Source organism: Megascapheus bottae, chromosome 19 (assembly GCF_031878675.1).
Source record: "Megascapheus bottae isolate mThoBot1 chromosome 19, mThoBot2.hap1, whole genome shotgun sequence".
NCBI lineage: Eukaryota > Metazoa > Chordata > Mammalia > Rodentia > Geomyidae > Megascapheus > Megascapheus bottae.
The window spans coordinates 8,563,493-8,590,521 of NC_143527.1; the positions used below are offsets into that span (position 1 = coordinate 8,563,493).

Consider the following 27,029-nt stretch of genomic DNA (forward strand, 5'->3'; position numbering starts at 1 on the left):
ACCCAAACACCCCGGGTTCTCTCCGGGCTGAGGCTGCGCGTGACCGGCCCGCTGCCTCCGAGCGTCCCGCCGGCTTCGCCCCGGCCCCGGCGCCCGAACCCGAGCCCACGGCCCAGCCATGCTGCTCCTGGCCGCCGCCTGCCTCGTGGCCTTCGTGCTGCTGCTCTACATGGTGTCTCCGCTCATCAGCCCCAAGCCCCTCGCCCTGCCTGGCGCGCACGTTGTGGTAAGCGGCCTCCTGTTGCTGCGGCCTGGCCCCAGGGGAAGGGTCACCGGGACCTCCAGGGATCGGCCCCCGGGAGAGGGTGGCGGGGACCTCCGAGGTCCGGGCCGGGCATCCGACCTCGGGGACCCGCTCCCCGGCGTTTCTCGCTCCTCCCAGCGCACCCTCCCCCTGGCACCTGCTAGCCGAGTTCCCGGGGACGCCCCTTCGCCCCCAGCCCGCCCCCTCCCCGACCCCCGGGGGCACAATCTGGGTCCCGGATTACCTGGCGCATCCACAGACAGGCTGAGAAACTTTGCTGAGGATGACCGCGGTGCTGCTTTGCCGGGAGCAGGGGTGAACCCGGGGGCGGGGAGGGGCGCAGCAGGAAAACGGGGACCTGGCGCCCCCGGGAGGGACCCGGACAGCCTGGGACCCGGAAGGTGGCTGGCAGGGTGACCGATGGCCGGTTATCTACGGGTTCCAGGAAGCAACTCACCTGCGGAAACTCTTCCCCGCCCTCCCGCCGTGCCAGGGCCTCGAGCCAGGGCAGCTCTGGGCGCTGGCTTTCATCTCCAGTGGTGACTGCTTGCCTGGCCTCGCAGGCCGACGCAGCTTCCTGGGGCTCTGAGCCACTGGAGCTTTTTACCCCATCCTTGGGTTCAGCGTCCTGTGAACCTGGACCAGGGCTGGAGATTGAAGATTCCTTTCCTTTCCTCTCTTTCTTTCGGAAAATTATTGGTTTATTTCCCACGAGTGAGACTCAAAATGAGGACGGTGAGGCGCTGAGTGTAGATTCACTACAGAGGGAGAGAAAGGCGGGGACAGCTCGACAGGCATCCTGAGTTCTGCACGGTTCACACCCACAAGAGGACTTCTGTCCTCAGCATGGCTTTAAAAAGTGGAGTTCTCAGAGCCTGTAATCCTAACACCTAGGTAGCTGAGATCTGAAGATGGTGATTGCAGCCAGCTAAGACAGATAAATCTGAGCCTCTTACCTCCAACTGGCCAGCAAAAACTGAAAGTGGAGGTGTGGCTCAAGTGATAGAATGCTAGCCTTAAGGGTAAAAGCTGAGGGACAGAGCCCCAGGCCCTGAGTTCAAGCCCCAGCATGTGCGCACATACACACATGGATCCTTTCAGAACTTGTGCCTGCAGAGAATAACATGGAAAAGAAAAAAGGCAAAGGTAGAATGAATTTTTTTTTTACTCTGTTTATGACAGTTCTTCACACTGTCCAGCTGTCTCCACGGCACTCCAGGTCACAGGTGAGGTAGGGAGTCACGTCAAATGGGACAGACTTGAAAAAAAGAGTTGGTTTTTTGTTGTTTGGTTTTTTTTTTAATTTCCACCACATTACCTTAATGCTGTCAATGATGCATCTGTTATCAGTGATATATACTGTACACAACTCTGAGTGGTGGGGCATAGTGGGAACGGCTCACACAGGGTGACCGTCTCTTTGAATGCCTCAAAGGAGAGTGAAGCGTAACACACTTGAGATTTGTGAGGAGTGCGTGGTTCAGGAGAGAAAGTGGTTCCCTTCCTTAGACCCACTGTGTGGCAGCACAGTGGGGCTGTCTCCTGCTTGGTTTGTAGGACAGTTCTGCACACCTACAGTCTGCCCACTTGCACCTGGGAAGCTTTACAGCATAGTCTCTCACACTGGATGCTGATTTCAATCCTCCCTCTTTTGGATTGACTAAGACCAGCTCTCCTGGCAGGAAGCCAGCTCAGGGTGCCCTTATTATAAGAGCTATCTGATGTACTTAAAGAGACAGTGACATTTAAACAGTATTTGCAATGAAGAGTGGGGAGAGACTTAGGGGAAAAAAATGGTAGTTCAGTGTTGAATATCACCTCCTTGGTTTCAGCTTATTACTTGTCAGACAAATTGTCATACAATTGCAATGTTTTTTTCAGCCATCATGACCATCTCTGATATTTCTTTAACAATATTCAAATTAACCCAGAATTAGTATAATTTGTAGCTTCCTCCTAAGTCTTACATGGCTTGTAAAAGGAAGTTTCGTGTGAACCTTGACCCGGCAGCTCAAGTCAACTCCTGTTATGGAGAGATTTTAAACATTATGGCACTGTGAACCTTGTTTTCTGTCTTGCATAGATGTGCACTAAGAAAGTAAGATTTGCTTGCATTTAGTAGCTAAGACTATTTCTTAGCTACAGTTATGAGGTTCTCCCCCTCTAGTAAACTCATATAATTATTTTAGGCATGTGGTTTGCTTATAATTCAGCACTGGTTTATCACCAGGTCCTGCTGACAGTGTAATCTTTCAGAGCTGTCCTTCTTCTAAACATTGTGTTTAATATAAAGAAGCTATTAGGGCTGGAGTCAGGTCTCAGCTGAACAAGCAAGGCAAGCAAGCACAAGGCCTTGAATTCAAGTCCCAGTATCTCAAAGAAAAAAAAAGTATTTTGTGTTTTTAGAGCACATTGTCCTTATATTATGTTACTTTCTGGTGCTGTACCATGCTAGGTAAAGCTTATTCCACTGAGTTGGCCCTCCAATCCTCTCATTATTTAAATAAATGTCCTGTAGAGAAGACATTGTAAGTTCTAAGATCAAATCACTTTCTTTCCTAGGTGACAGGTGGTTCCAGTGGCATTGGGAAGTGTATAGCTATCGAGTGCTATAAGCAAGGAGCATTTATAACACTGGTGGCGCGAAATGAGGTAAGTCTTTCTGACTTATTTGGGGTGGATGGAAGAGGCTGCATTGTGTCCCTACATTCATACCAGAACAGCAAAGGGCTTGCTTTCCTGATAGGAGGGGTGATTCCTGAATTACTGTTTCATCTCTGTTGAAGGGAAACCAGCTCAACAGCTGCTCATTTAGTGCTATTCACTCATCAGGCAGTATCACCATAGATAGCACCTGTCTTAAGACAGGGGAGAAAAACTTGCTTTGTTAGCCATAGGAATTCACGTGTGCTAGCAGCTCAAAAAACCTGAGAGTGGCCGGGAGTTTGGCCTAGTGGTTCAAGTGCTTGCCTAGCATGCACGAAGACCCGGGTTCGATTCCTTGGTACCACATACATACAAAAAAGCCAGAAGTGGTGCTGAGTCTCAAGTGGTAGAGCACTAGCCTTGAGAAAGTCCAAGGACAGTGCTCAGGCCCTGAGCTCAAGCCCAGGCAAAAAACAAAACAAAACAAAAACAAAAACCTGAGAGTGTGGATGTTCCTGATTCTCAAGCTGATACCTGGGTTGTGTAGGTGTTTATACATTCCAGCAGTCTTTTGTAATGAAATGGACATCCCCAATGAAACCAGATTATCATGGGGTTTGCATTCCTCCCAACACACTCAGCAGCATGGGTTTTTCTATGTCATGCTGATGAAGAATCTGTTTTTCTCTCCTCCTCCTCCTTGTCCTTTTCCTCCTCTCCTTCCTCCTCCTCCTCCTCCTCCTCCTCCTCCTTCTCCTCCTCCTCCTCCTCCTCTCTCTCTCTTTCCCTTTCTCTCTCTCTCTCTCTCTCTCTCTCTCTTTCTTTCTTTCTTTCTTTCTTTCTCTTTCTTGTCAGTTATTTGGACTTGAACTCAGCCTGACGACTGCCCCTTCGTTCTTTTGTTCAAGGCCAACACTCTGTTAAAGCCCTAGCTCCATTTCCAGCCTTTGGAGTTGACAATCTCACAGATTTCCCTATGATCCTCAGCCTTCTGAGTATCTAGGATCACAGGTACTCACCAGCACTTGGCATTTAGGGACTGTATTTTTATTTTTCGTTCAGCCTAGGATTTTTTTGTTTTTTGCTTTTACTTTCTTTCTTTCTTTCTTTTTTTTTTTTTTTTTTTTTTTTGCTGGATAATTGGAAACGGAGTCTTGAGGACTTTTCTGCGTAGGCTAGCTTTGAACCTCTATCTTCCAAGTCTCAGCTTCCTTAGTAGCTAGGATTTTAAGTGTGAGCCGCTGGCTCTTGGCATCATTTTGTGAGTTAAGGCCAGTGAGAGAGTCCACGGGGCACCAGTGGCACAGGTGGCAAGAACCAACATGAGAACCCCGTGCCTACTCATCTCTCCAGGTGAAAGTACAGAAGAGCCTTCTAGAATGGAGAAACTGTTTTCAAATGTGATTTTTTTTTTCATTCCATATTTGGCAGACATGGGAGTGTATCTTTACTAAATAGAACAATAATATCATTTTGTTACAGACACTTCCATGTTTGGAGAAAAATTATCCTTTGTTCTTTGCAATTGTCTAATTTTTAAGACATTGATATTCTGTAAACTGATACCTTAAAAATAAGCCAAACCAGAGACTGGAAAAGTTATTTAATTACATGGGTTGCTCTGCTGATCTTAACAATATTTCGTGAAAGTCGCCAGGCATAGGTTTGCCCATCTCAGTTACATGAGAGTCATAGGTAGGAGAATCACTCTCTGAGGCCAGGCAGAAGCATGAGATCCTATCTGAGAAAGAAGCTATACCAAAAAGGACTGTAGGTGTGGTCCAAGTGGTAGAATATGAGCAGGAAGCCTAGAGTTCCAACATTAGTCTCTACAAAAGAAAAAATGTATTGGATTGATAAGGTAACCATCCGCCTTATTGCTGTTTATTAGGATTTTGAAAGAATCATTTGTTTTTCTGTTTGCCTTTCCATTGTTATTTCTTATTCATAGCTTAACCCATTTTATTTTGTTCTTTCCCAGCCTGTGACCCACAGTTATTCCATGTAGGTGCTGTTATGTGCACGTTATAAAATAAGTGCCATTTCCACAAGTAAGCACACAGCCATGTGGACAGTCACAGCTCTAATGGTTCTGTTTTGCTTCTAGGACAAGCTACTGCAGGCGAAGAAAGAAATTGAGAAGCACTCCATTAATGATAAACAGGTAAAGCACTATTTTCCATACCTGTCCACATAGTTGCAGGGAGGAAAAAAGTCTTACTTTACTAAGAATAGGTCATTGGAAGAAGCATCGATTATTTTCCTGACTGAAATACATATTGAAAGGCTAGGAGGCATGATTCGGCAGTGCAGTACCAGCTAGCAAGCTTGAGTCCCTGAGTTCAAACCCCAGTACTGACAAAAAGAACATATAACTAAGAAATACATATTGAACTCTTTTTTAAAAAGCAATGTTTGTTTTTTTAGTTGGCTAACAGTTTAGATTATTACCTTAAAAAATGTGTAGGCCTTACTCATAACCACAAATGCTCAGCTAATAGAGTATTTTATTTGAAAATGATGTCCTCTCAGTTATTTATTTAACAACATAAATGCTTAACTATTAAGGGTATTTAGTTTTTCTGGATGTGGAACTTTTAGTGAATAAAATGAGAAACAATGCATATGTTAGTATAAGACATAATGATAATTTTGAGTGTGAGTGTGTGTGTGTGTGTGCGTGCGTGCGTGTTGGTACTGGGCTTGCACTCAGCACTTGGGCCCTACCTGATGGCTCTTTCATTCAAGAATAGTGCCGTACCACCTGAGCCACAAGTCTACGTTCAGCAAATTATTGGTTAATTGTACGTTAAGAGTGTCACAGACGCTCCTTCCTGGGCTGGATTTGAACTTCAGCCTTCAGTTGAAGTAGTTAGGATTGAAGGTGTGATCCCCCATCACCTGGCATCATAACTACATTTTTAAGTGGAGTTCCTGGGTTGTGTGTGTGTAGGGGGCGTTCTTCTGCACCAAAGTGATCATATTCCAACCCACGTGAAGGGGGACGGGGGGCTGTTGCTCCAGAACCTTGCTAACTCTTGGGATTATCAGATTTTTAATTTTCCTTTCTGATGAGGTTTTGTGTGTATGTGTGTGGGGGGTGGAGGGGTGTGTGTGCGCTCACATGCTGGGCCTGGTGCCTGGGCACCATCCGTGAGCTTTGCACTCAGGGTTAGCACTCTATCACTTAGGCCAAGCTCCACTTCCTACTTTTTGGTGATTAATTATAGATAAGAGTTTCATGAACTTTCATGCTCGGGCTGGCTTTGAACCATGATCTTCAGCTCTCAGCCGCTTGAGTAGCTAGGATTACATGTATGAACCACTGGCACCTTGCTTTTCATAAATTTTAAACAAGATTTCATGGTAAGTTTTGAATAGCCTCTTTTCCCCACTCCAAAATAGTTTAGAGATCTTTCCATGTCAGTTAAGATAAAGCTATGTCATGTTTTCATGCAAACCACTGTTGGCTGTCCCGGAGTTTCTCTGTTGTTGGATACTTGCATTCTTTGTCTGCCTTTGCCATGAATGCTTCAGGCAACGTTCCTGTCCACATTTCCTTGTATAGGAAAGCTTTGGGAGTTTTTCTTCAGGACTGTGTCTCTGCCTGTACCATGCTTCTGAAGCCTATGTTAATGAAGGGTGCAGGCTGTACAGACTTGCCCACTTACCCCATGTATCCGTGATGGAGAGAAGGGTAGGGTAGAGCCCTGGGCTTCAGCGCCTGCCACTGTTGTCTGCTGCTGTGTTGTCTCTGCTACTTTGCTCAGGTGACGGCTGGTTCTCTTCATCTCTCCAGTGCTTTAAAGGCACTGGAAGATGCTAGTCTTCCATATCAGGGAAGGGGAGGACATCAGGGCTACTTGGGCTACAGCGAGCCTGGCCCTTCTGCCTGGACAGACTTGTGGCTACCTACTAAGAGAAGACTTATCCTAGTAATTTCATAACATCCTTCCTTAAAACTGTACTTGTCTGTGGTACAGATTTATGGTACTGGTGTAATACTTCCCGGGAATGTATAGAAAGACATATTTTAAAATTAATCCTGTGGTTTGTACCCTCTTTGAAAAAAACGTTTTCTGAATAATAACGTGGGAATAAAATCCAGTTTAGGTATTACTACAGCAGAAGATAAGCAATCGAGAATGTTCTGTGTGTGTGTGTCTATGTGTCCTGGGACTTGAACGCAGGGCCTGGGCACTGTCCCTGAGCTATTATGCTTTCTTGCTCAAGGCTAGCACTTTACCACTTGAGCCACTGATCTGCTTCCAACTTTTTGATGATTAGTTGGCGGTAAGAGTCTCATAGAATGATTTGACTGGGCTGGCTTTGGGTGGTAATCTTCAGATCTCAGCCTTCAGAGTAGCTAGAATTACAGGTGAGTCACCAATGCACAGCTTGTGGTTCCTTTTAAGTGACAATTTCTGCATGTTACCTTAAATTCTAAGGCAGTATATTCCCTTTCTCCCTCTTTCCTTTCCATCCTCCCTCTGTCTTCTCTTGACTTTCTCTCTTTCTGTTCCTCTTTTCCCTGCTCTCTCTTCCCTTCTTGTCTTCTCTTTTCTTCCCTGACATGGTTTCACCATGATACTCAGACTGGTCCCCAACTCCTAGGCCTAGGAAATTCTCTCCTCCTGCCTAAGGTTCCCAAGTAGCTGGGACTTCCTTCACTTTGCATCAGACACTCGGTATGGCTTTTTGGAGCTGGAGAGAATGTTGGTCATTGCTGGCTTCTGGTTAACCTTAGTTTTGGCTATGATTTCAGTCTGAGGTCACTTGGCTGTGTTGCTTGTGGGCCTGTGGAGAGACAGGAGTGCTTGGAAGAGCAAACATTCTTAACTCAGTGATGGTCAGGAAGCCAAGAGAAACAGGAAGGGGCCAGGATCTCCTTCAAGGGTCTATTCCTAATGATCTAACCCTTCTCCTTAGGCTCCGCCCTGTATAAGTTTCACCTCCTCCCAGTTGCCCCACAGGCTAGCCGGCCAGCCTTAGATAATTGACAATGCTTATCCTAGCTATAACATTAGAGTATCAGTTGCTTATGCGCTCTCTCTGGCACCTATAGGTACTCCATCCCCAAATGGGTACATACTATCCATGTATGACTCCACCAAAGCCATCAGGTTTCATGCACTGTAATCTGTACATCTAAACACCAGGCTTTTCCTTCCCATTGGAATGAATTGCCAAACCTTGAAGCTATTTCAGCACCTGCATGTCTCTGATTATGCAATTGTCTTTTAACAGGTAGTACTATGTATCTCAGTTGATGTGTCTCAAAACTATCACCAAGTAGAGAATGTCATAAAACAGGTAAGAGACTGAGTTGATTGCATTTCATTGCTCAATTTTTGAATGATTCTTAACATTTTGCTACACACCTTGGAATTGGTAACTTCCCAACAGATTCAGATTTAGTAGTTTTATCAATTTCATTATTACTCATGATTTGCTGATGAATTATCTGTCTGTCTGTCTGTCTGTCTGTCTATCTATCTATCTATCTATCTATCTGTATTTGCCAGTCTTGGAGCTGAACTCAGGGCCTGACCCTGCCCTTGAGCTTTTGTGCTCAAGGCTAGTGCTCTACCACTTGAACCACAGTGCCACTTCTGGCTTTTTCTGAGAAGTTTGTTGGAGTTAAGAATCTCATGGACTTTCCTACCTAGACTGTCTTTGAACCATGATCCTCAGAATCTTAGCCTCCTGAGTAGCTAGAATTGGCAGATGTGAGCTACTGGTGCCTCGCTTTTTTTTTTAAGAAAAAAAAACATCAGTTCTGATATATTTTTCCAGGCACAGGAGAAGCTGGGACCAGTAGATATGCTTGTGAATTGTGCAGGAACGTCACTGTCGGGAAAGTTTGAAGAACTTGAAGTTAGCGCCTTTGAAGTGAGTATAAGTGTTTCCTTACTGGGGTAACTGTCCATAGAAAGTAGAACAAGCCTTGGGTAAAGAATAAAGTTGCCCAGAGCTGGTAGCTCAGGCTGGTGATCCTCTTTGTTCAGGAGGCTACAATGTAAGGATCACAATTAGAATAAGTTAGAAGCTAGTCTGCAGGGGACATGGCCCCGCGTGAGTTCAAGTCCCAGTATTGACTCAAAAATGAAAAGAATGAACTAGATGGATCTATTTTGGGTGTTTCTAGAAGCTTGAGAACACTAGAAGAAGGCAAAAAAGGTTTTGGGTTCTAAGCCTGACTGTTGAACTTCTAGAGTTTAGACAGATCTCTAAATATTGGTTTTCTCAGTTGGAACAATAAAAATAAAATACCAGATGTGACAGATTATTGAATGATTTACTAAAACAGAATCCTTGCAGACCAGCTGACACTGCGTGCTTGTGTCAAGTATCAGCATTACTAAAAATAATTTAATAACTTTTTGGCCTTCAAAAAAGTTGTGGAACAATCTTGCTAGAATTCTCAAGTCAAAATAAAATGATACATCTTCTTATTTATGTTTTGAGATGGGTTTGCCAGGTAACCTCCGTTAGCAATATATTTTAGCACCAAAAAAATGAGTGTTATATCTAAAAAAAATCTTTTTTTAAACGGGGGATCCCCCCCTTCCCCCTAAAAAAATTTTAAGGGCAAAACATTTTGTAGTTGTCGGTGGCCCAGCCATTTCTTTCTTTGTGTTTTATTCAGCTTTCTTGGAATAATGGATTTTGAATGCTTGGCTCTTCAGAGCTAATTATTTCCCTGCCCTATAGAAAAGACCACTGGGCGAGTATTCTAGTTGTCTGTTTTTGTAGGCCTTGGGAAAGCATCCTGCTCTCTGCAATCTACTGAAGGCACTTAGGAGAGTCAGGGTGGAGCTAGATAAAAGCCAAGTGGTGAGGTTGCATGAGCAGCTTTCTGGGCCTTTATCAGCCTGCTTTTATCAGCATACTGGAGTTGTCTGGACTTGTATACCTTCCTCTGAAGGATACTTTGGAAGATGTCTACAGCTCTATAAGGAATCAATCTGATTGTTAAAATTAGGAAACAACATACCAGTTAAGCTTTCCTCCATTTACATGCTAGTTTTCTAGTATTGAGAGATTCAAAAGAAGCTAACTAGTTAAAACTGCCCTCTCCTTTGAAATGGCAAAAACTTAGCAGTGCTCCATAAATGGGGAAAGCCTACAAGAAGCAGCTTTTCTGAGGAAAGGGAGCTTGCCCTTGTAGAATAATAGGTAACATCCTTGGCTACTCAGAACCTTTACCTAAAGGTTGGAGTGCTCGGTGATACTCACCTAGCTCAGAAAAAATAAAGGCAGCAGATAGCTGCTGACATCTTTCCTTCTTAAACTCCCATTTCTTGCATAAGGAACAAGAAATACTTCTCTCATGCTTGCAGTCCTAGCTACTCAGGAAGCTGAGATCCAAGGATCTCAGTTCAAAGCAGGAATTAGGCAGGAAAGTTCCATGAAATCTGTTAATCAACAGAAAGAGGAGGCTGGGAGGAGAGATGCAATTTGACAGAGACAGAATGAGTCTGTGCATGTGTGTGTGTATATGTGTGCGGTATAGTTTTTGTGTGTGTTAGGTGTGCACATGTGTTAGATGGTACAGAGTGAGAATATGCAGGAAAAAACTAACTTTGACCAGATTTAGCACAGATACTGTGGAATGTCAGACTTGCTCGAAGTAGGCTACAGGCAGTAAGTAGGTCCTGAGTGTCACTTCTTAGTTGTACAATCAGAAGAGACAGAATTCTTGTCCAGCAGGACTAGAGGTTTCTGACTTTTGTGTTCACCTCGCATCCTGTACATTCTCTGCAGAAATTAATGAGCATCAATTTCCTGGGCAGCGTGTACCCCAGCCGGGCTGTGATCACCACCATGAAGGAGCGCCGGGTGGGCCGGATCGTGTTTGTGTCCTCTCAGGCAGGACAGTTGGGGCTGTTTGGTTTCACGGCCTACTCTTCGTCCAAGTTTGCTATCAGGGGGTTGGCTGAGGCCCTGCAGATGGAGGTAAGTTGTATTTGTTTTTTAGTAACTCCTCTCAGCTTAGCAGTGCATGGATTGCTTTATTGTGTTCCATTAAGAACTTACACAGTTGATGAGAGAGTATTTTTTTTTTTTTTTTTTTTTTTTTGCCAGTCCTGGGCTTGAGCTCAGGGCCTGAGCACTGTCCTTGGACTTTCTCAAAGCTAGAGCTCTACCACTTGAGCCTCAGCACCACTTCCAGCTTTTTTCTATGTATGTGGTACCGAGGAATCGAACCCGGGTCTTTGTGCATGCTAGGCAAGCACTCTACCACTAGGCCAAACTCCCGGCGAGAGAGTATTTTTGCAGTTAGCATTTTTCATTGTGTGGTGCTGATATTTTTTTTTTTTTTTTTTTTTTTTTTTTTGCCAGTCCTGGGCTTGGGCTCAGGGCCTGAGCACTGTCCTTGGACTTTCTCAAGGCTAGAGCTCTACCACTTGAGCCTTAGCACCACTTCCGGCTTTTTTCTATGTATGTGGTACCGAGGAATCGAACCCAGGTCTTCGTGCATGCTAGGCAAGCACTCTACCCCTAGGCCAAACTCCTGGCCCCAGTGCTGATATTTGTGACAAAGGGAAAATAACTATGAGGTTTTGAATGTGTCAAGTGCTGGTAATATCTTTTTTGGTACTTTTGGTTTGATACTACCTGTGTAATGTTTAAGTTTAGTTCAATATTTTATTTTACAAAGATCTTTCACTAAAAGCTCTGTTCTGATGATAAGATAATAGAGCGAGTAAACGTTAGTTGGTTGAAGTGCCATATAACCTATGTAATAGCAGCCCTCAAGCTGAGAAGTGAGGATCATGAGTTCAAAGCTAGCCTCAGTGCTACAATGTGAATTCAAGGCTGGCTTTGAGCTCTGTAGTGAGACCCTGTAGAAGGAAGGAACTTAAATCAAGTGCTAATTCTTTTTTTTTTTGGCCAGTCCTCGGCCTTGAGCTCAGGGCCTGATCACTGTCCTTGGGCTTTCTCAAGGCTAGAGCTCTACCACTTGAGCCACAGCACCATTTCTGGTTTTTTTCTATGTATGTGTTACCAAGGAATCAAACCCTGGTCCTCGTGCATGCTAGGCAAGCATTCTACCACTAGGCTAAACTCCCGGCCTCAAGTACTAATTCTTACCTTAGAGAAGCCACTAAATTTGGTATTGGTTTCCTTATCTATAAAAATCAGAGAGAAAAAATTATTTTAAAGTATTTCTCCTACCATGTGTATTTTCGTGTCTTAGATTAGCCTTAAAGTGTTGGTCAGTATGTACACATCCTTATGCCTCAGCTATGTGAAGTGGACTTTTGTGTGATTGCCATGTGTTATTGCTTAGGATGCCTTATGTATGTCTACCCAAAATCACATGCTGAAAAAGGCAAGGTGGAAGTCTTTCTGTTGTAGCATACACTGGGGTAGAATCCTGTTCATGTTAAGCTTAGAAGGGAATTTGCTGTTGCCAGTCCTCTGATGGCAGGTTTGACTTTGGGAATTTTAGTTCAGAGTTTAGATCAGGGATAAGCAAAATCTTTTTCTGTAAAGGGCCAGATAGTAAATATTTTAGACCCTGGAGTACCAGATGGTGTCTTGTCACAAATACTGAATTCTGCTGCTGTAACAAGAAATTAGCTGTGGGAGTTGGTATATAAATGAATGTGTGTGACAAAAAATTATTTATACAAGCAGGCAGAGGACTGGACTTAGCTCACAAACTATGATCTACTGACCTGTGTTCACACACCTAGTGTACGACAAAACCCTACATTGCCTAGATATTGGACAAGTTTTCTGTCTGGTGACTGTGTGTGTCCCTTGATCACTTCGAGATAGATAAGTGTGGGTCTCTTAGCAAATCATCTAGCCAAAGATTTTACTGTCTTAATTGATAATAGGTCAGTAAAATAGGCTGAGCCTATAGGGCTTGTATGGCTGTGAAGTTTCAAACAAAAATACTGGTTTTAAGTTAAGAAACCATCTCATGAATTCAATATTACAGAAAATAATTATAAAAATAAAGATTTAAAACACACACACAAATACTGGTCTTTCTCTTGCATTTGTGATTTTGCAAAGTTCCTTTTTGAATCGCCCTTTTATTTATATGATCATTTTGGGAGGTATTGAGGTCAAAGTTTTGCCACAGATGGAAAGAAAATGTGTCCAGTGAATTTGTGAGTTGCTGAAAGCCACACAGTTACTAAGTGACAGAACCAGTGCCACTCAAGCCTTTGGCAATAAGTTGATGGGTCTTTATTGCAGAGAGGGCACCTGCAGTTTAGGTTGCAATTGCTCTGTTCATCTGGCTGTTGCTTCAGTCCTTTATATTTATCTTAGAATCCATATTGGTGAATGTGTTTTGATTAAAAAAATGCTTATCAGGGCTTTTTCTCCTCAGTCCTCTCTTGCAGAATGATATCAGGATTCGGTTATTTAGGGCAAAGTACATAATCTGGGTGGCCTGGTTTCACTCCAGGTGGAATTGGGATACTAATTCAAAAGAAAAGAGCCCAGCATGACCCAATACCAAGTCCTCTCGGCCTCTGGATGACAGTGTAGTTTGCACACTGATCACAGCTGGCCTAGACTTAGACATCTGTCCATAAATAATGTCATCACCAAAATCATCATAAATATATACCATGAAAGAGTCTGCTGTTAGGGGGAGGAAGGTTGTGGGTGGAAATTTAATTTGATCTTTCAAAACCTAGTAGAAGGGCCAGGAGTTTGGCCTAGTGGTAAAGTGCTTGCCTAGCATGCACGAAGACCCGGGTTCGATTCCTTGATACCACATACATAGAAAAAAGCCGGAAGTGGTGCTGAGACTCAAGTGGTAGAGCTCTAGCCTTGAGAAAGTCCAAGGACAGTGCTCAGGCCCTGAGCCCAAGCCCAGGACTGGCAAAAAAAAAAAAAAAAAAAAAAAAAAAAACTAGTAGAACTTGGTCAGGCCTACTATTTTCCTAACAAAGTGATAGTGTACTTTGGAAACTTGATTAGTCAGTTTCTGTGAAGGAAACTGGTTTAGTTGCTCAATCTCTGAATGTTTTTCATAATCCTTGTGGTGTAATTAGCTTTCAGTCTTCTACTCCATGCCCCCAAACTAAGGTGGAACCCTAGAACTGTAGGGACAGGAGTAAGTTTGAAAGAATGTTGTATTGCTTTTAACTTCTGAGTCTGGCCCTTTTGATACTGTTTATAAAATAGAAGTTATATGCTTTGTCATCTATCGATTCTCCCATAATTCCTGCCTAGATGACTTTGGTTCCTTTAGTCATAAAAAGGGCTTAGTGGGTGAATACTCCACTCAGTAGCTGCTAAAAGTAGACTTCTGGTCCTCCCTAGAAAAAGGGAACCAGAAAGGCAATTTCCTGTTTAATTTATGAGATAACATGGGAAATTTAGTTGATAACACATTTGGTTGATAGGCTGCCATGGTGAAGACCAGAAGATGATCTGGATCAGAAACTTCAAGTTACTCTTTTAACTAAAAGAGAAATTAGTGAAAGCAAACCTTTAAAAATAGTGTCCCTGATACAGATAATTTAGCAGTTTTTTTTATGGACTCATACAAACGTTAAAGAAATGCAATGTGTAATATTGAATGTATCTGCTATCCACAGAAGCAGCATATTGGATTGTTCAGTGGCCTCCTCTTTATATGAGCTGTCAGTATGAGCTCCTCCTCTTTATATGACCTCTTCCTCCTCCTCCTCTTCTCTTCTTTTTTTTTTTCTCTTCTTTTATTCTTGGTCATGGGACTTGAACTTATAGCCTAGACACTGTCCCTGAGCTTTTTCTACTTTGAACCACAACTCCACTTCCAGTTTTCTGATAGTTAATTGGAGGTAAGAGTCTCACAGACTTTCCTGACCAGGCTGGCTTCAAACTGCAATCCTTAGACCTCAGCCTCCTGAATAGCTAGAATTAACAAGCATGAGCTACCAGCACCTGGCACTTACTGTTTTATTCTTTTATTTAATTTTTTTTCGGATCCATCCATGCACAGCAGAGGACCAGGCAGTAAAAGACACATTTTATTAAGTCACTGTCTCAAAAACAGGTATGGGAGAAAAGGCTCCTTTATCTGTCTCTCTGCCTACCTCCCCCAGATCTATTTATTAGCATAACTTGGCTGGGAGGCTACATACCTTGTCAGTGTCACACTGGTGTGTTCATAACCTGTCCTGGAACATTCCTCATTCACTTCCCACGATGGCTGGCCAGGACTTTCTGCTCACTTCTTCTGAACCTTGCAGTTCCCCACGTTGAATTTTGGAGATACAAAAATACAAGGACTATAGGAAAAGATAGGACCCTGGGACAGTTCTAAGGTCTGTTACTTTAAGCAGTACTCAGCTTGTTGGCAACTTTGCCCTCCTTAAAACTTACAGGGGCCAATCTTGCTGTTAGCTGCCCCTACTTCTAAATCCCCTACGTGTCTTCATGAGGGCTGAAAAGTGAGCAAATTGCAAATGCCCATCATGGCAAAGAGCTTCCCATGGTCCGAGCCACAGGTCTGAGTTGCGCATTATTGGGGTAGAAAAGTAGGCAGCAGGGTTTGCTGGGAAATCTTTGGGAGGGCGTGTCTCTCCTAGAGAAGAGCCAGCTGGGGCTGCGAGGGTATGCTCCTGAGTGAGAGGGGACAAGCGAGGGAGGACAGCAGCTCAGATGCTACAGGGAGTTATAGGTCAGGCAGAGGAGCTTTTTGTAAATATGGGCTGGGGTTGTCTGCCAGGGACTTTGCTGGGTTAGATCAAGGTTGAGGATGCATTTTGGGGTCCTGAGGGAGGAAGGGTTTCCATCCTTCCTGATAGGCAGGAACTGCTTGTACAGGAACTTTTCTGGGAATGGATAGAGTTCTTGCCTTGGGTGTGGAGATGCAGGGAGGGTAGAAGGGAAGGGATTTGAATGATCCTAGTACGGCAAAAATGTCAGAAGCAGACTGAAGGAAGATAGATTTTCAGTCTGATGGGCCACACGTACAGCGTAACAGAATCCAGGAGAGAGGAAACACTGTCAGCTGTTGTCATTGGACAGCTCCTGGGTCCTCTTCCTGGTCAGCCTGGAAGAAATTTAGTAAGAGACGATTTGCCATACTTTAGGGTCAGCTATTTTCTAGTTGGGAGAGGGAATGCGTTGCTTTTGCTGCCTTGCATAAATCACTTCCACGATGGTAGTCATTCTCTACCGCCAGAGTCACCCTGACCACTTGTGAATCGGAGCAGAGCAGGTAGGTTCATGAGGTCGGACGGGACATTGCATCTTGTGCACTGGAGATCTAATCCTTGCTTCTGTGCTGCAGGTGAAGCCCTATAACGTGTATGTGACTGTGGCCTACCCGCCAGACACCGACACGCCCGGCTTGGCCGAAGAAAACAAAACAAAGGTCAGGATTTAAAATCACAGATGTTGTAAATGCCTTTCTAATTTTCTTTCTTTCCACTCATTGCTTCTTTCTTGTCACTCATTGCTAGTCCACGCTGTGGACTGAGTGCCTGGCACTCAGCCGTGAGCTGGGCCTGAGGACTCTGGTTCTTCAGTGTCCTCCTTCCCTCTCTTCCCAAATCCCCCCTCTTTTTTTTTTGATATTAATTATTTTGGCCAGTCCTAGTTCTTGAACTCAGGGCCTGAGCACTATCCTTGGGCTTTCTGAAAGCTAGAGCTCTACCACTTCAGCCACAGCACCACTTCTGGCTTTTACTGTGTATGTGGTACTGAGGAATCGAATGTGGGTTTTCATGGATACTAGGCAAGCAGTATTATCACTAGGCCAGACTCCTGGCTTAATTTAATTTTTTTGTGACACTTTCATCAAGGTGCTATAGCATCAGTTGGCCAACATCAGTCTGCAGTATTACTTCTTCCACTCTTGATTCCTGTGCCCCAGAAGCCGTATTTATTTATTTATTTGATGCTGGTCCTGGGACTTGAACTCAGGGCTCCACTTCTGGTTTCTTTTGGGGGGATTATCTCTTGGAGATCAGTGTTGCACAGACTTTCATATGTAGTCTGGCTTTGAACCATGATCCTCAGATCCCTGCCTTCTGAGTAGCTAGAATTTTAAGTGTGAGCCAATAGCCCAGCAAAAGCAGCATTTATTAAAAACCCACATGTTGATATTTCTGTTTGTTTTTATTTAATTTTAGGAACTATTCATTTATGTAGTTGTACTCCCTATATTCTTCCCATTTAATCATGGTTTCTTTAAGTTAGTCAATGTTTATAAATAGTATTTACACTAGTTTTCCTACAGTGACATTTTCTTTCCTGTCTTGATATGTGTTTGACTTAGTCCTCGATCCCAGGTCAGAAATTTCCAAAAATTTCCTTCTGACTCATTGGAACACCTCAGGCTTTATGCTAGTTGCTTTCTCCAGGACCTTCTACTTCCTGGTCTATCCTACACTTAACTGCTCACAAGTGGTTTGGGCATTTCTGTTCTATCATACTGTAGGTTTCCTTTTTCATTTGCTTTTTTTTGGTGAACGTGTTTCCACTTTTGTCATTTACCCATTTTGATGGAGCTTTGGTAGTTTCCCAAGAAGTGGCATATCAGAAATTATATTTGTTTAAGAGGTTTGCCTGTCGTCCCAGTAATGTAGGAGATGGAGATAGGGGGATCACAGACTGAGGCTGGCTCAGGTTAAAGAAAAAGGAAGTGAGCTGGGCGCAATGGCTCACACCAGTCATACTAGCTCTCAGGAGGCTGAGATCAGAGGATCAAGGTTCAAAGCCAGCCCAGGCACAAAAGGCCCTGAGACTCTTATCTCTAATCTCTAAAAAATGGGAAGTGGAGCTTGGCTCAAGAGTAGGAAGGTAGCCTTGAACTGAAGAGCTCAGAGACAATGACCAGGCCAAATTCAAGTTCCCTGACCCCTCCCACCCCCAAAAAAGTAAAAGACCCTGTCTGAAAAACATTCAAAATGACAAAGGCTGGATCATGGCTGAAGTGGTAGAGTACCCACCGAGAAAGGACTAGGCTCTGATTTCAAACCCCACTACTGCCAAAAAGAGAGAAGAAGGAGTCCCATGTTTTTAGAACATGCATGTCTAAAAGTCCCTTTATTTTCCTATTATGTTGGTTGTTTATTTTTAGAGGCTTTTTGATCCCTTTTTATCTTTAATTATTTTGATGTGGAATGTTCTCATCCCACATACTGCACAGTCAGTGAGCCCCTTAGTTCTCTCAGTTCACAAACTGCAGTTCTAGAATATTTGTGTTACTTTGCTCATTTATTTTTATGGGGCACGGGTGAAGATTTAGGAAAGGCATTTTTAGCTAAGTGAGAGTTAAGGTAGACATTTTTAACTACCTTACGAAGAGCCAAAGGCTAAGAGTAGGGGTTCAATCTCAGCCCTGTAATGAATGCCCTGTCACATGAGGGACTACTCGGTGCTGTGGTCTCTTTGAGCATCTCGGTTGCCTCTACAACTCTGTTAAGAAACAATACAGTGCTTGGACAGAGACTGGATTGAGACTGTTTCTGTTCAGAGAGCTGGATCTGAATGGAAGTGTTGGCCTGGGAGCACATTTCCTCAGGACACAGGTCCAGCCTCGGCTTATGTGCCATCACTCAGGTGTCTGGCCAGCAAGAGGAGTCCTGGAGGTACTTGTGCCCAGCCCTCATGTGTTCTCACATGTGTTCTCACTCCAGCTTTGATAGCCCTTAGAGCTGAGGCCACACTTGACCATTGAGAATGCCACGGGCTTTTTGCTTCAGCAACTGGCCTAATGTTGTGTGGTAATTGGCTAGAAACTGGCTCAGAATCCAGATGGGCCTTGTTCTAAAAATAGGAATCTGTTGAGGTAGAAAATTAGAATTGGGTATTAATTGGGGCAGGGGACATAAGACTTGCTTGTTTTTAACATAATGGGCAATATGGCATTGATGTATGTGTACATTTTTTTTTTCAGCCTTTGGAGACTCGCCTTATTTCAGAGACCACAAGTATTTGCAAACCAGAGCAAGTAGCCAAACAAATAGTTAAAGATGCTATAGTAAGTTACATCCTTATTTTGTTTCCTGTACGGTGTGTCTATGTACTGTATTTCTGAAAAGATACATATATACCCAAAGACTTATTTCAGAGCAAAAATTATAATATTTTGGCCAGATTCATCAGAGCTACTATCAGACTCTAGTTTTCTTCCCTTCGAGTCTTTATTGGTTCCATATTAGTACTAAATTCTTGAAAGTTGTATGCTTTAATATCCAGAACAGAATTTACCAACAAGTATGTCTGGATCTTCAGCTATTAAAAAAGAAAAATGAATCAAGCACCAGTGGCTCATGCCTGTAATCCTAGCTACTCAGGAGGCTGAGATCTGAGGATTGCGATTTGAAGCCAACCTGGGGAGGAAAGTCCAGAAGACTCTTATCTGTAATAAACTACTCAAAAAAGCTGGAAATGGTGCTGTGGCTCAGGCAGTAGACAGCTAGCCTAGAGAAAAAGCAGTGACAGCGCTTGGACCCTGAGTTAAAACCTCAGGACCAGCACAAGAAGAAAATGAAAATGAGATTTGTAGATGGGATACAAACAGTATGTATTACTTCTGGCTTTTTCTTCCTCTCCAGTTTTAGACTATTTTATTTAGGTATCCTTTTTTGCCAGGCTCCCTGATGGAAGGCCTTTCTTTTCTTTCTTCTTCCTATTTTTTGTTGCTATTTCCCCCAAAGTTCACCCATAAGTGGAGCCAAACTCTTGGGCCTGTCATCTCAGCTGATGCACTTTTTCACCTATTGGGTTTTCTGGGAATCAAAAATGAATGGTAGTCTTAGAAAGTGTGTTCCGTTTTGTAAAGCCACATATATGTACCACAGTATTCCTATCAACCACATGAAGAAAAAATGTGCATTTCTGAGCCTTGTCTTTGAGCCCCTCCCATGCTGACCCTAAACATTCCTCGGGGCCACTAAAACCTGAGGTATCTATACAGAATGCCAGCCATAGGACTGTGGAGTAGACTGGGCTGAGCAGAATAAAAGAGATAAAATAAAATAAAAATAAAATACATACAGCAGTTGTTCAACTTCGCCCTGATTGAAGGAATTTGTTTTTCCTGAAAACACACTCAGGGTTTTCTATGATCTGAAATAGCCCTTCCAATTTTGGCAAGATTCATTTCATATTCCGGAGCTTAAGAATTTTTCCTTCTGTTGACCCACACTATTGTAAATTATTAGCAACCCCAGAAACTTGCTTATATATCACATATTTATCTATGTCTGCTGTATTAGAAATTGAAATCATAATTTTATAGAAATGTTTGGTGATTTTTAATAAGAATGAATCAATTTGATTTTTTTGTTGTTTTGTTTTTGTATGTGTGTTGCTGATACTGGGACTTGAACTCTGGGCATTGTTCTCTTGCTCGGCTTTCTCACTCAAGGCTAGCACTCTACCACTTGAACCACAGCTCCATTTCTGGCATTTGGCCAGTAAACTGGAGATAAGAGTTTCATAGATTTTTCTGCATGGCTGGTTTAAAACTACAATTCTCAGATCTCCGCTTCTGAGTAGTTAAGATTTATAGTAGTGAACCACCTGCAATGAAATATTTTATAAAAGTATTCTTCCAAACAGAAATTCAGTGAGAAGATGGGCATCATTTCATCTTTTTCTTCATAGTCTTTTTTAACATTTGTAGTTTTTCTATATCTTGATTGCAATGGTGAAAGAAGGGGCGGGGGGGGGGGAGTTACCGTTACATAAGTAAGGTAATGAGTACATTTTTTTTTAAACACTGTTACCCCCTTCTTGATAGTCCTTTGAACAGAAGTTGGCTGGATCCTCAGGCTGTTTCTGAGGCTGATCTCTTGTAATATGCAGTTACATGTAATTTTGATTGCAGCCTTTGAAGAGAATCTGACCTGACACAGGTACATAACTGGAGGAGGAAGGAACATGTTACTGGATTTTCAGATAATGAGGGCCATAATTTTTCTGTTTTGAGTTTTTTAAACCCAAACTTGACAAGTGGTAATCACACAAAGGTTAGTGACAGTGTGAAAATGGAAACCCACATCACTGAACTTTTTGTTCTGGTGTGACATTAAAGTCCATCAGTCTGCCTGGTACTTTTACCCATTTATGATTTTGTAACTTGCATTAGTCATTTGGAAAATTTGGATTAAAAAAAAATCACATTCATCGGTATCACTGATGATCTTATCCTAAAAGTATGTACTGGGAAGCCAGCAATCCCACGGTGACAGATGCAACTGTTCAGAAAGCCTCGTTTTTTTTCCTTCAAAGCTCAGATTCAGCACTGCCCACAAACAGAGCAGGTTGTTTTCCTCAAGCAGCAGGATCACTTAATTCATTTTAATCCAATCAAGAACCCAGGTCTTAATATCTCTAGGCTGCCTGCATTGATACATACATACATACATGCATACATGCATACATACATACATATATACATACATACATACATACATACATACATACATACATACATACATACATACATACATACATACAGATAGATATCCCATAGGAAAAGGGCCTTCTTCAAGGCCTCCTTTTTTATGTAGACTCCCTGCCCTTTGGAGACACTGAGCTGTGCTGTGCCACTGCACTGCCCACCCGTGCATATCAGTGGTAGATAGAAATGGTGTCATAGTAGTATGATGTCATTGGAAGACCCCTGAACTAGAGAACTGTTGGTCCATTATAAATGGCCATGTGTCCATTTATAAAATCTCATCAGTGCTCTGTTACCATCCTGCCCCATCTGAAGTAAATGAATCCATCCATCCTTCTTATGTTAAACCAGTTGTTTAAAACTCACTACAGATTGGTCTCTTTTCCTTCTCTTTTAGCAAGGAAATTTTAATAGTTCCATTGGCTCAGATGGGTACATGCTCTCTTCCCTAACCTGTGGGATGGCTCCAGTAACGTCTATCACTGAGGGACTGCAGCAGGTGAGCTCTGTCTGCACCAGAAGATGGATGGATGGACTGACGGATGGGTGGGTGGGTGGATGGACAGGGGGATGGATGGATGGATGTGCAGATGGGTGGGCAGATAGATGGAAGGACGATGGACAGATGACGGATGGATGGACGGACAAACAAGTCTTGATTTCAGCTTTTTATTGGAAAATTGGGAAATCTAGCCACACAGTAGCTGCATTGTCAGCAGGTGATAATCAGTGGAGACAAGTGTCGGCTGTTCTCACAGGACAGCGCACCAACTGCTCCCTCAACCCCTTGTCTATAATCTCCCTACCTGCCCTTTCAGGTACATTTGAGTGAAATATCACATGTTCCATTCTCCATTTCTAAATGGCAAACCTGCCTTGCATAAAACCTACAGTGGTGGGGCTGGGAGCATGGCCTAGTGGTAGAATGCTCACCTCACATGCACGAAGCACTGGACTCAATTCTTCAGAACCACATACACAGAAAAAGCCGGAAACAGTGCTGTGGCTCAAGTGGCAGAGCGCTAGCCCTGAACAACAAGTGTCCAAGGACAGGGCACAAGCCCTAAGTTCTAACCTCAGGACTGATGAAAACAAAAACAAGCATGGCTAGGGTTACAGGCATGAGCCCCTGGTGCCCAACTGTGCTTTTTATGGCTGGAGTTTATCTCTTTGAAGAACATTCTCCAGTAGCTCGGGGCCATGCAGTATACACAGTAGAAGTGTTATGTCCTAGGACTTAACTGATACTTGCAGAGTTTTCATTACACTTCTCCATGGGGCAGGTTAGAAGCAAGTCCTAGAAACTGTTTACAAGAGACCTAAATACCTTGAAACAAGCAATTGTACTATTCTCTGTCTTGCAGGTAGTCACGATGGGCCTTTTCCGCACGATTGCTTTGTTTTACCTCGGAAGTTTCGACAATATCATCCGACGCTGCATGGTCCAGAGAGCGAAATCGGAAATGACAGACAAGACTGCCTGATTCCTTACCCTTCTGACAAAAGACTGTTTGCAAATAATTGGAACAGCTTGCTGCTACATGAGACTTACCTTTTTGGCCAACAGACTCCTCTGTCTTGTTTTTGCCTGTGTGAGACTGGACTGGTGCACTTCAGAACACCAGCAACAAGCAAAGGGATAGGATTCAACTCCAGACCATAGGATTGACGCTATGCAATTGTGGGTTGGGGGACGTGGGTTTCCTGGGCTCTGAGGTGGGACCATTGTAGTGTGGGAACAATAGCAGGTAAACAGGGTAAATAGAATGGTGATCTCAGTCTTTCCTATTTATTCTTTTCGTTTGTTTTTAAGCTCCATAGAGACCAAGTCTAGCCATACTTGATTCCCCACTGGAAGATATGAAGGTTTTGTTGTAATAATTGTTACGCTTTCCCTGGAAGCTAGTTTCTGGTTTTTGTTGTGTTTTATTATGGAAGTTGATGTGTTTGCATGTGTATGTTTGCCTCTGTGTGTGTGTGTGTGTGTGTGTGTGTGTGTGTGTGTGTGTGTGTGTGTGTGTGTGAATGCATGCCAGTATGTCAGTTCTGGAGTTTAAACTAGGCTTTGTGTTTGCATGTGTATGTTTGCGTGTGTGTGTGTGTGTGTGTGTGTGAAAGCATGCCAGTATGTCAGTCCTGGAGTTTAAACTAGGCTTGGGGACAAATGCTCTACCACTTGAGCTACAGCTCCATTTCTGGCTTTTGGGTGGTTACTTGGAGAGAAGAGTCTCATGGACTTTTGTGCCCAGGCTGGCTTTGAACTGTGATCCTTAGATCTCTGCCTCTTGAGTAAGTAGGATCACACACATGAGGCATTGGTGCCTGGCTTGTTTTGGTCAAGATGAGCTTTGTGCATTGCCAGGGAGGCTAAGTGTCACTGACATCTCTGTGTTGTGTTTAGGACATGCACACACGGCTACAGTAGAAACTAGTGCCCCTCTCTTTTTGATCCCATTGAGCTTCAAGGGGGATTGGAGAGGGCAGTACAGAAGAAAGTAAGGGCACACTTTTCTCCTCTTTTTCACACCCTAACTGGATCCCCCCCCCCTTTTTTTTAAACTCAAGGGTAAACACAACCAACCTTAAATATTTTCTGAAGAGAAATAAAATCTTAGAATCTTAAAAGTTTACAGTTTCTTCAATAGCCATGATGACTGAAGTCTACTTCTGTCCCATTCCATTCTATGGTAGCACCCGTGTATTAGTCCCCTCTCCTCCTTTCCCATTTTGCTTATCTGAAATATTTTTGTAAAACAAAAAGACCAGCCAAGATTTTCTCGACTTGACTTTTTAAATTAATTCATGCAGTCATTAAAACAAACAAAAACAATGAGAATGTGTGCAGTTCTTATCTTTGTAGTTTATGTATAGCTTTTAGGAAAGGTTGGTTATAGATTTCATCATTAAAAAAAAAAGATGTTTAATCCTGAAAATCTCTGCTGTATGTGTGTGTGTGTGTGTGTGTGTGTGTGTGTGTGTGTGTGTGTGTGTGTGTGCACGCATGTGTGCCAGTACTGGGGCATGAACTTGGGCTCTAGAAGCTGTTTCTTAGCTTTATCACTCAAGATTAGCACTACTACTTGAGCCACAGCTCCACACAGCTTTTATGCTGGTTAACTAAAGATAAATGTTTCACAGACTTTCCTGCCTGGGTTGGCTTCAAGCTGTGCTACTTAGATCTCAGCCTTCTGAGTAGCTCAGACTACAGGCATGAGCCACAGGTGTCTGTCTAATCCTGGCTTTTTTTTTTTTTTTTTTTTTTTGGTCTGTCACAGGGCTTGAACCCTGGCCCTGGACGCTGTCCCTGAGCTCTCAGTTTAAGGCTACCGCCCTACTCTTTGAGCCACAGCACCACTTTCAGTTTTTTAGTGGTTAGTTGGAGATAAGAGTCTCACCTTATTTAGTGCCCGGGCTGGCTTTGAACCTGGATCCTCAGATCTCAGCCTCCTGAGTAGCTATGATGACAGATGTGAGCCACCACACCTGGCTAATCCTGGCTTTACTAGGATGATTGACCATTCTCTCTGTGACTCTCCACTGACCCTGAGAACAGTATGGGCAGGCCATGTGTTAAGTATGTGTCAGGGAATCCATTGCTCACGTGTGTAGCCTTGGAAACCCTCTGCAGCCAGCACTGTGCTTTCTTGGAGACAGGACTGTTGTTCCCATAGTGGATTTCTACAGTAAGTGCCTGGTCACTTCCATCCGTCCTTCTCCAGTGTCTTCTGACAGAGGGGAATGTACCTTCACGTCCGTCCTCTCTTCACATTCACAACTGTGCTTTCTAGTTCACTTTGGTGGGAAAAGACCTCTACTTTTAGAGAAGAAACTTTTCTATGGTAAAATTAAAAAATGACGAAAGACCTAGAAGTTACGGAAAGACTTATTTTGCTCTTGAGGTTTTGAAGTACTTGACTTTAAAGTGGCTTACATTTTAACTAGTAAAATGTTTAATGACTCCACAGTATCTTTATCCAGATCTAAGGATGATGTATGTTATTAATCATTGTTTCAGAAAACATTATTTAATATAAATGGCTTGAATAGTTTCATGACCATTTACAGCAGTAGTTGTACCAAAATGGTCCTATAGTCGAGAGAAATTTTGTTTTTATAATGATACCCTAGTTGATTTGTTGGCAAAACTTGAATGTGAAGTGCTGTACTTTTTATTTATGTCACACCAGCGTCCTCATTAATTTTACCTGAAGAAATAACAATGGATTGGGTTATAGGTCGTCGAAATTTAACAGATGTGTTTTGCAATACTCACTGTATTGGCTTTTTAAAATCCAACTAAGGATGAATTCTGAAATGAGTCTGGCCCAGAAATTTTTGGATAAGGGATGTTTCATTTAGTGCTCTGACTACACCTGGAAATGCTTAACAAAAGTGTTCTTAGGAATGTTCTTTGTATGTCATTCATATTTTAAGTAATTATACAAAGGGGTTATTCAACAGGTCTGTTTATAAATACAGTCCATCTTGATTAATGCTCATGTTAAGTTCTATATCTGTTTGGCCTTCATTCTTGTATAACTTGTTTGCCTTCTGTTCAAGGAGAAAAGGATAGGGGGCAGAGCAACTTCAGTCCTAAATTTTAGGAAAGCTATCAACTCTTTTTTTTAAAGAATCAGATTAATTCTGCACTTACTATACCCTAAAGTAGATAAATCTTACACAAGATTTTTTTCTTTCTTTGGTGCATGTGTTAAGCCAGAATTCTACCACTAAGTCAATGCCTCCAGCTTTAGACTTTTAAAAACAGAGACCAGCAAGAATAACTTTTCCTTCTGCAGTGACTATTTGCTGATTTTTGTTATACTATTTTCTTGTGACATATTTGTGAGCATTTTTTAAAACTTTTATTTCATTTTTTTTAAATTGATTTGCTTACAGAAGATGATTTTCATCGGGACATATCCATATGTGTTTATAATGTATCCTAAGCAATCTCAGCTCCTCAATCACCTCCCCATTCTGTTTCCCAAAACAATTTCAACAGGTTTCATTGCTCTACTTTCATAGTTGCAAATTTATTTCAACAATTTTTCAACCGTCCTTCTTGTTAGCTCAACCTCCTCCCATTAACTCCTATGCCCGGCTCTGGTCCCCACTTCCCTGACTCTCAGCTCCCTATTGAGCAACAGCTTTCATTGAGGATCTTTATGCTATTCTGATATATACTTCAAATACCTTACAAAATATTTACCCTCCATTTTCCCCACCCCTTTTTTACTTCCTTAGTCCCTTAGATTCATGTCTTATGTTTATCCATGTATATATAGTTATGTAAATGAATGTGTGTATGTGTGTGTGTGTGTGTGCATGCACATACACATTCATGTATGTCCATGATTATGTCTTTTTGGTCTAGCTTCCAATACAGATAATTTTGTCTTTTGAGTTGTCTTATGTTCATTTAAAAACTAACATCTCTCAGCTATATAAATTCTAAGGTACGTACAAAGGCCTTCCATAATTGAAAATGGATTAGGAAACAATCCTCATGTCTTTTACAAAACAATCATGGGTGGTGGGTATGGCTCGATGGTAGAGTGCTTGTCTAGCATAGAACATGTGATCTCCACAACAGGCAAAAAAAAAAAGTGAAGGTGTTCTCTGTATTTTTTTTTGATGGCTTATACTTGGGGTTAGAAATGGGAAGATAGCAGTTTGAGATGAATCTAGGGGGAAAAAAAAGCGAAGTTCTGTTTCATAAAGCAAGTAGTTTTGGTAGGACATGCCTGT

The 27,029-nt window shown here is 42.7% G+C and overlaps 1 protein-coding gene across 1 annotated transcript; it reads left to right on the top strand.

Moving 5' to 3' along the window:
- Positions 1-26,684, top strand: Kdsr (3-ketodihydrosphingosine reductase). Its single transcript, XM_090352988.1, has 10 exons — positions 1-226; positions 2,807-2,896; positions 4,998-5,054; positions 8,138-8,203; positions 8,687-8,782; positions 10,658-10,849; positions 16,152-16,235; positions 18,765-18,848; positions 21,676-21,777; positions 22,643-26,684. Exons 1-10 carry the CDS (start codon positions 119-121, stop codon positions 22,760-22,762), a joined length of 999 nt encoding a protein of 332 aa, XP_090209114.1. The 5' UTR covers positions 1-118; the 3' UTR covers positions 22,763-26,684.
- The last annotated feature ends 345 nt before the right edge of the window (positions 26,685-27,029 follow it).

Bases quoted from the DNA above. Each gene is read 5' to 3' on its own strand.
- Kdsr (XM_090352988.1), top strand. From the start codon at position 119: ATGCTGCTCCTGGCCGCCGCCTGCCTCGTGGCCTTCGTGCTGCTGCTC. The intron at 10,850-16,151 runs GTAAGTTGTATT...TCTGTGCTGCAG, and splicing joins CTGAGGCCCTGCAGATGGAG to GTGAAGCCCTATAACGTGTA. The intron at 21,778-22,642 runs GTGAGCTCTGTC...TCTGTCTTGCAG, and splicing joins TCACTGAGGGACTGCAGCAG to GTAGTCACGATGGGCCTTTT.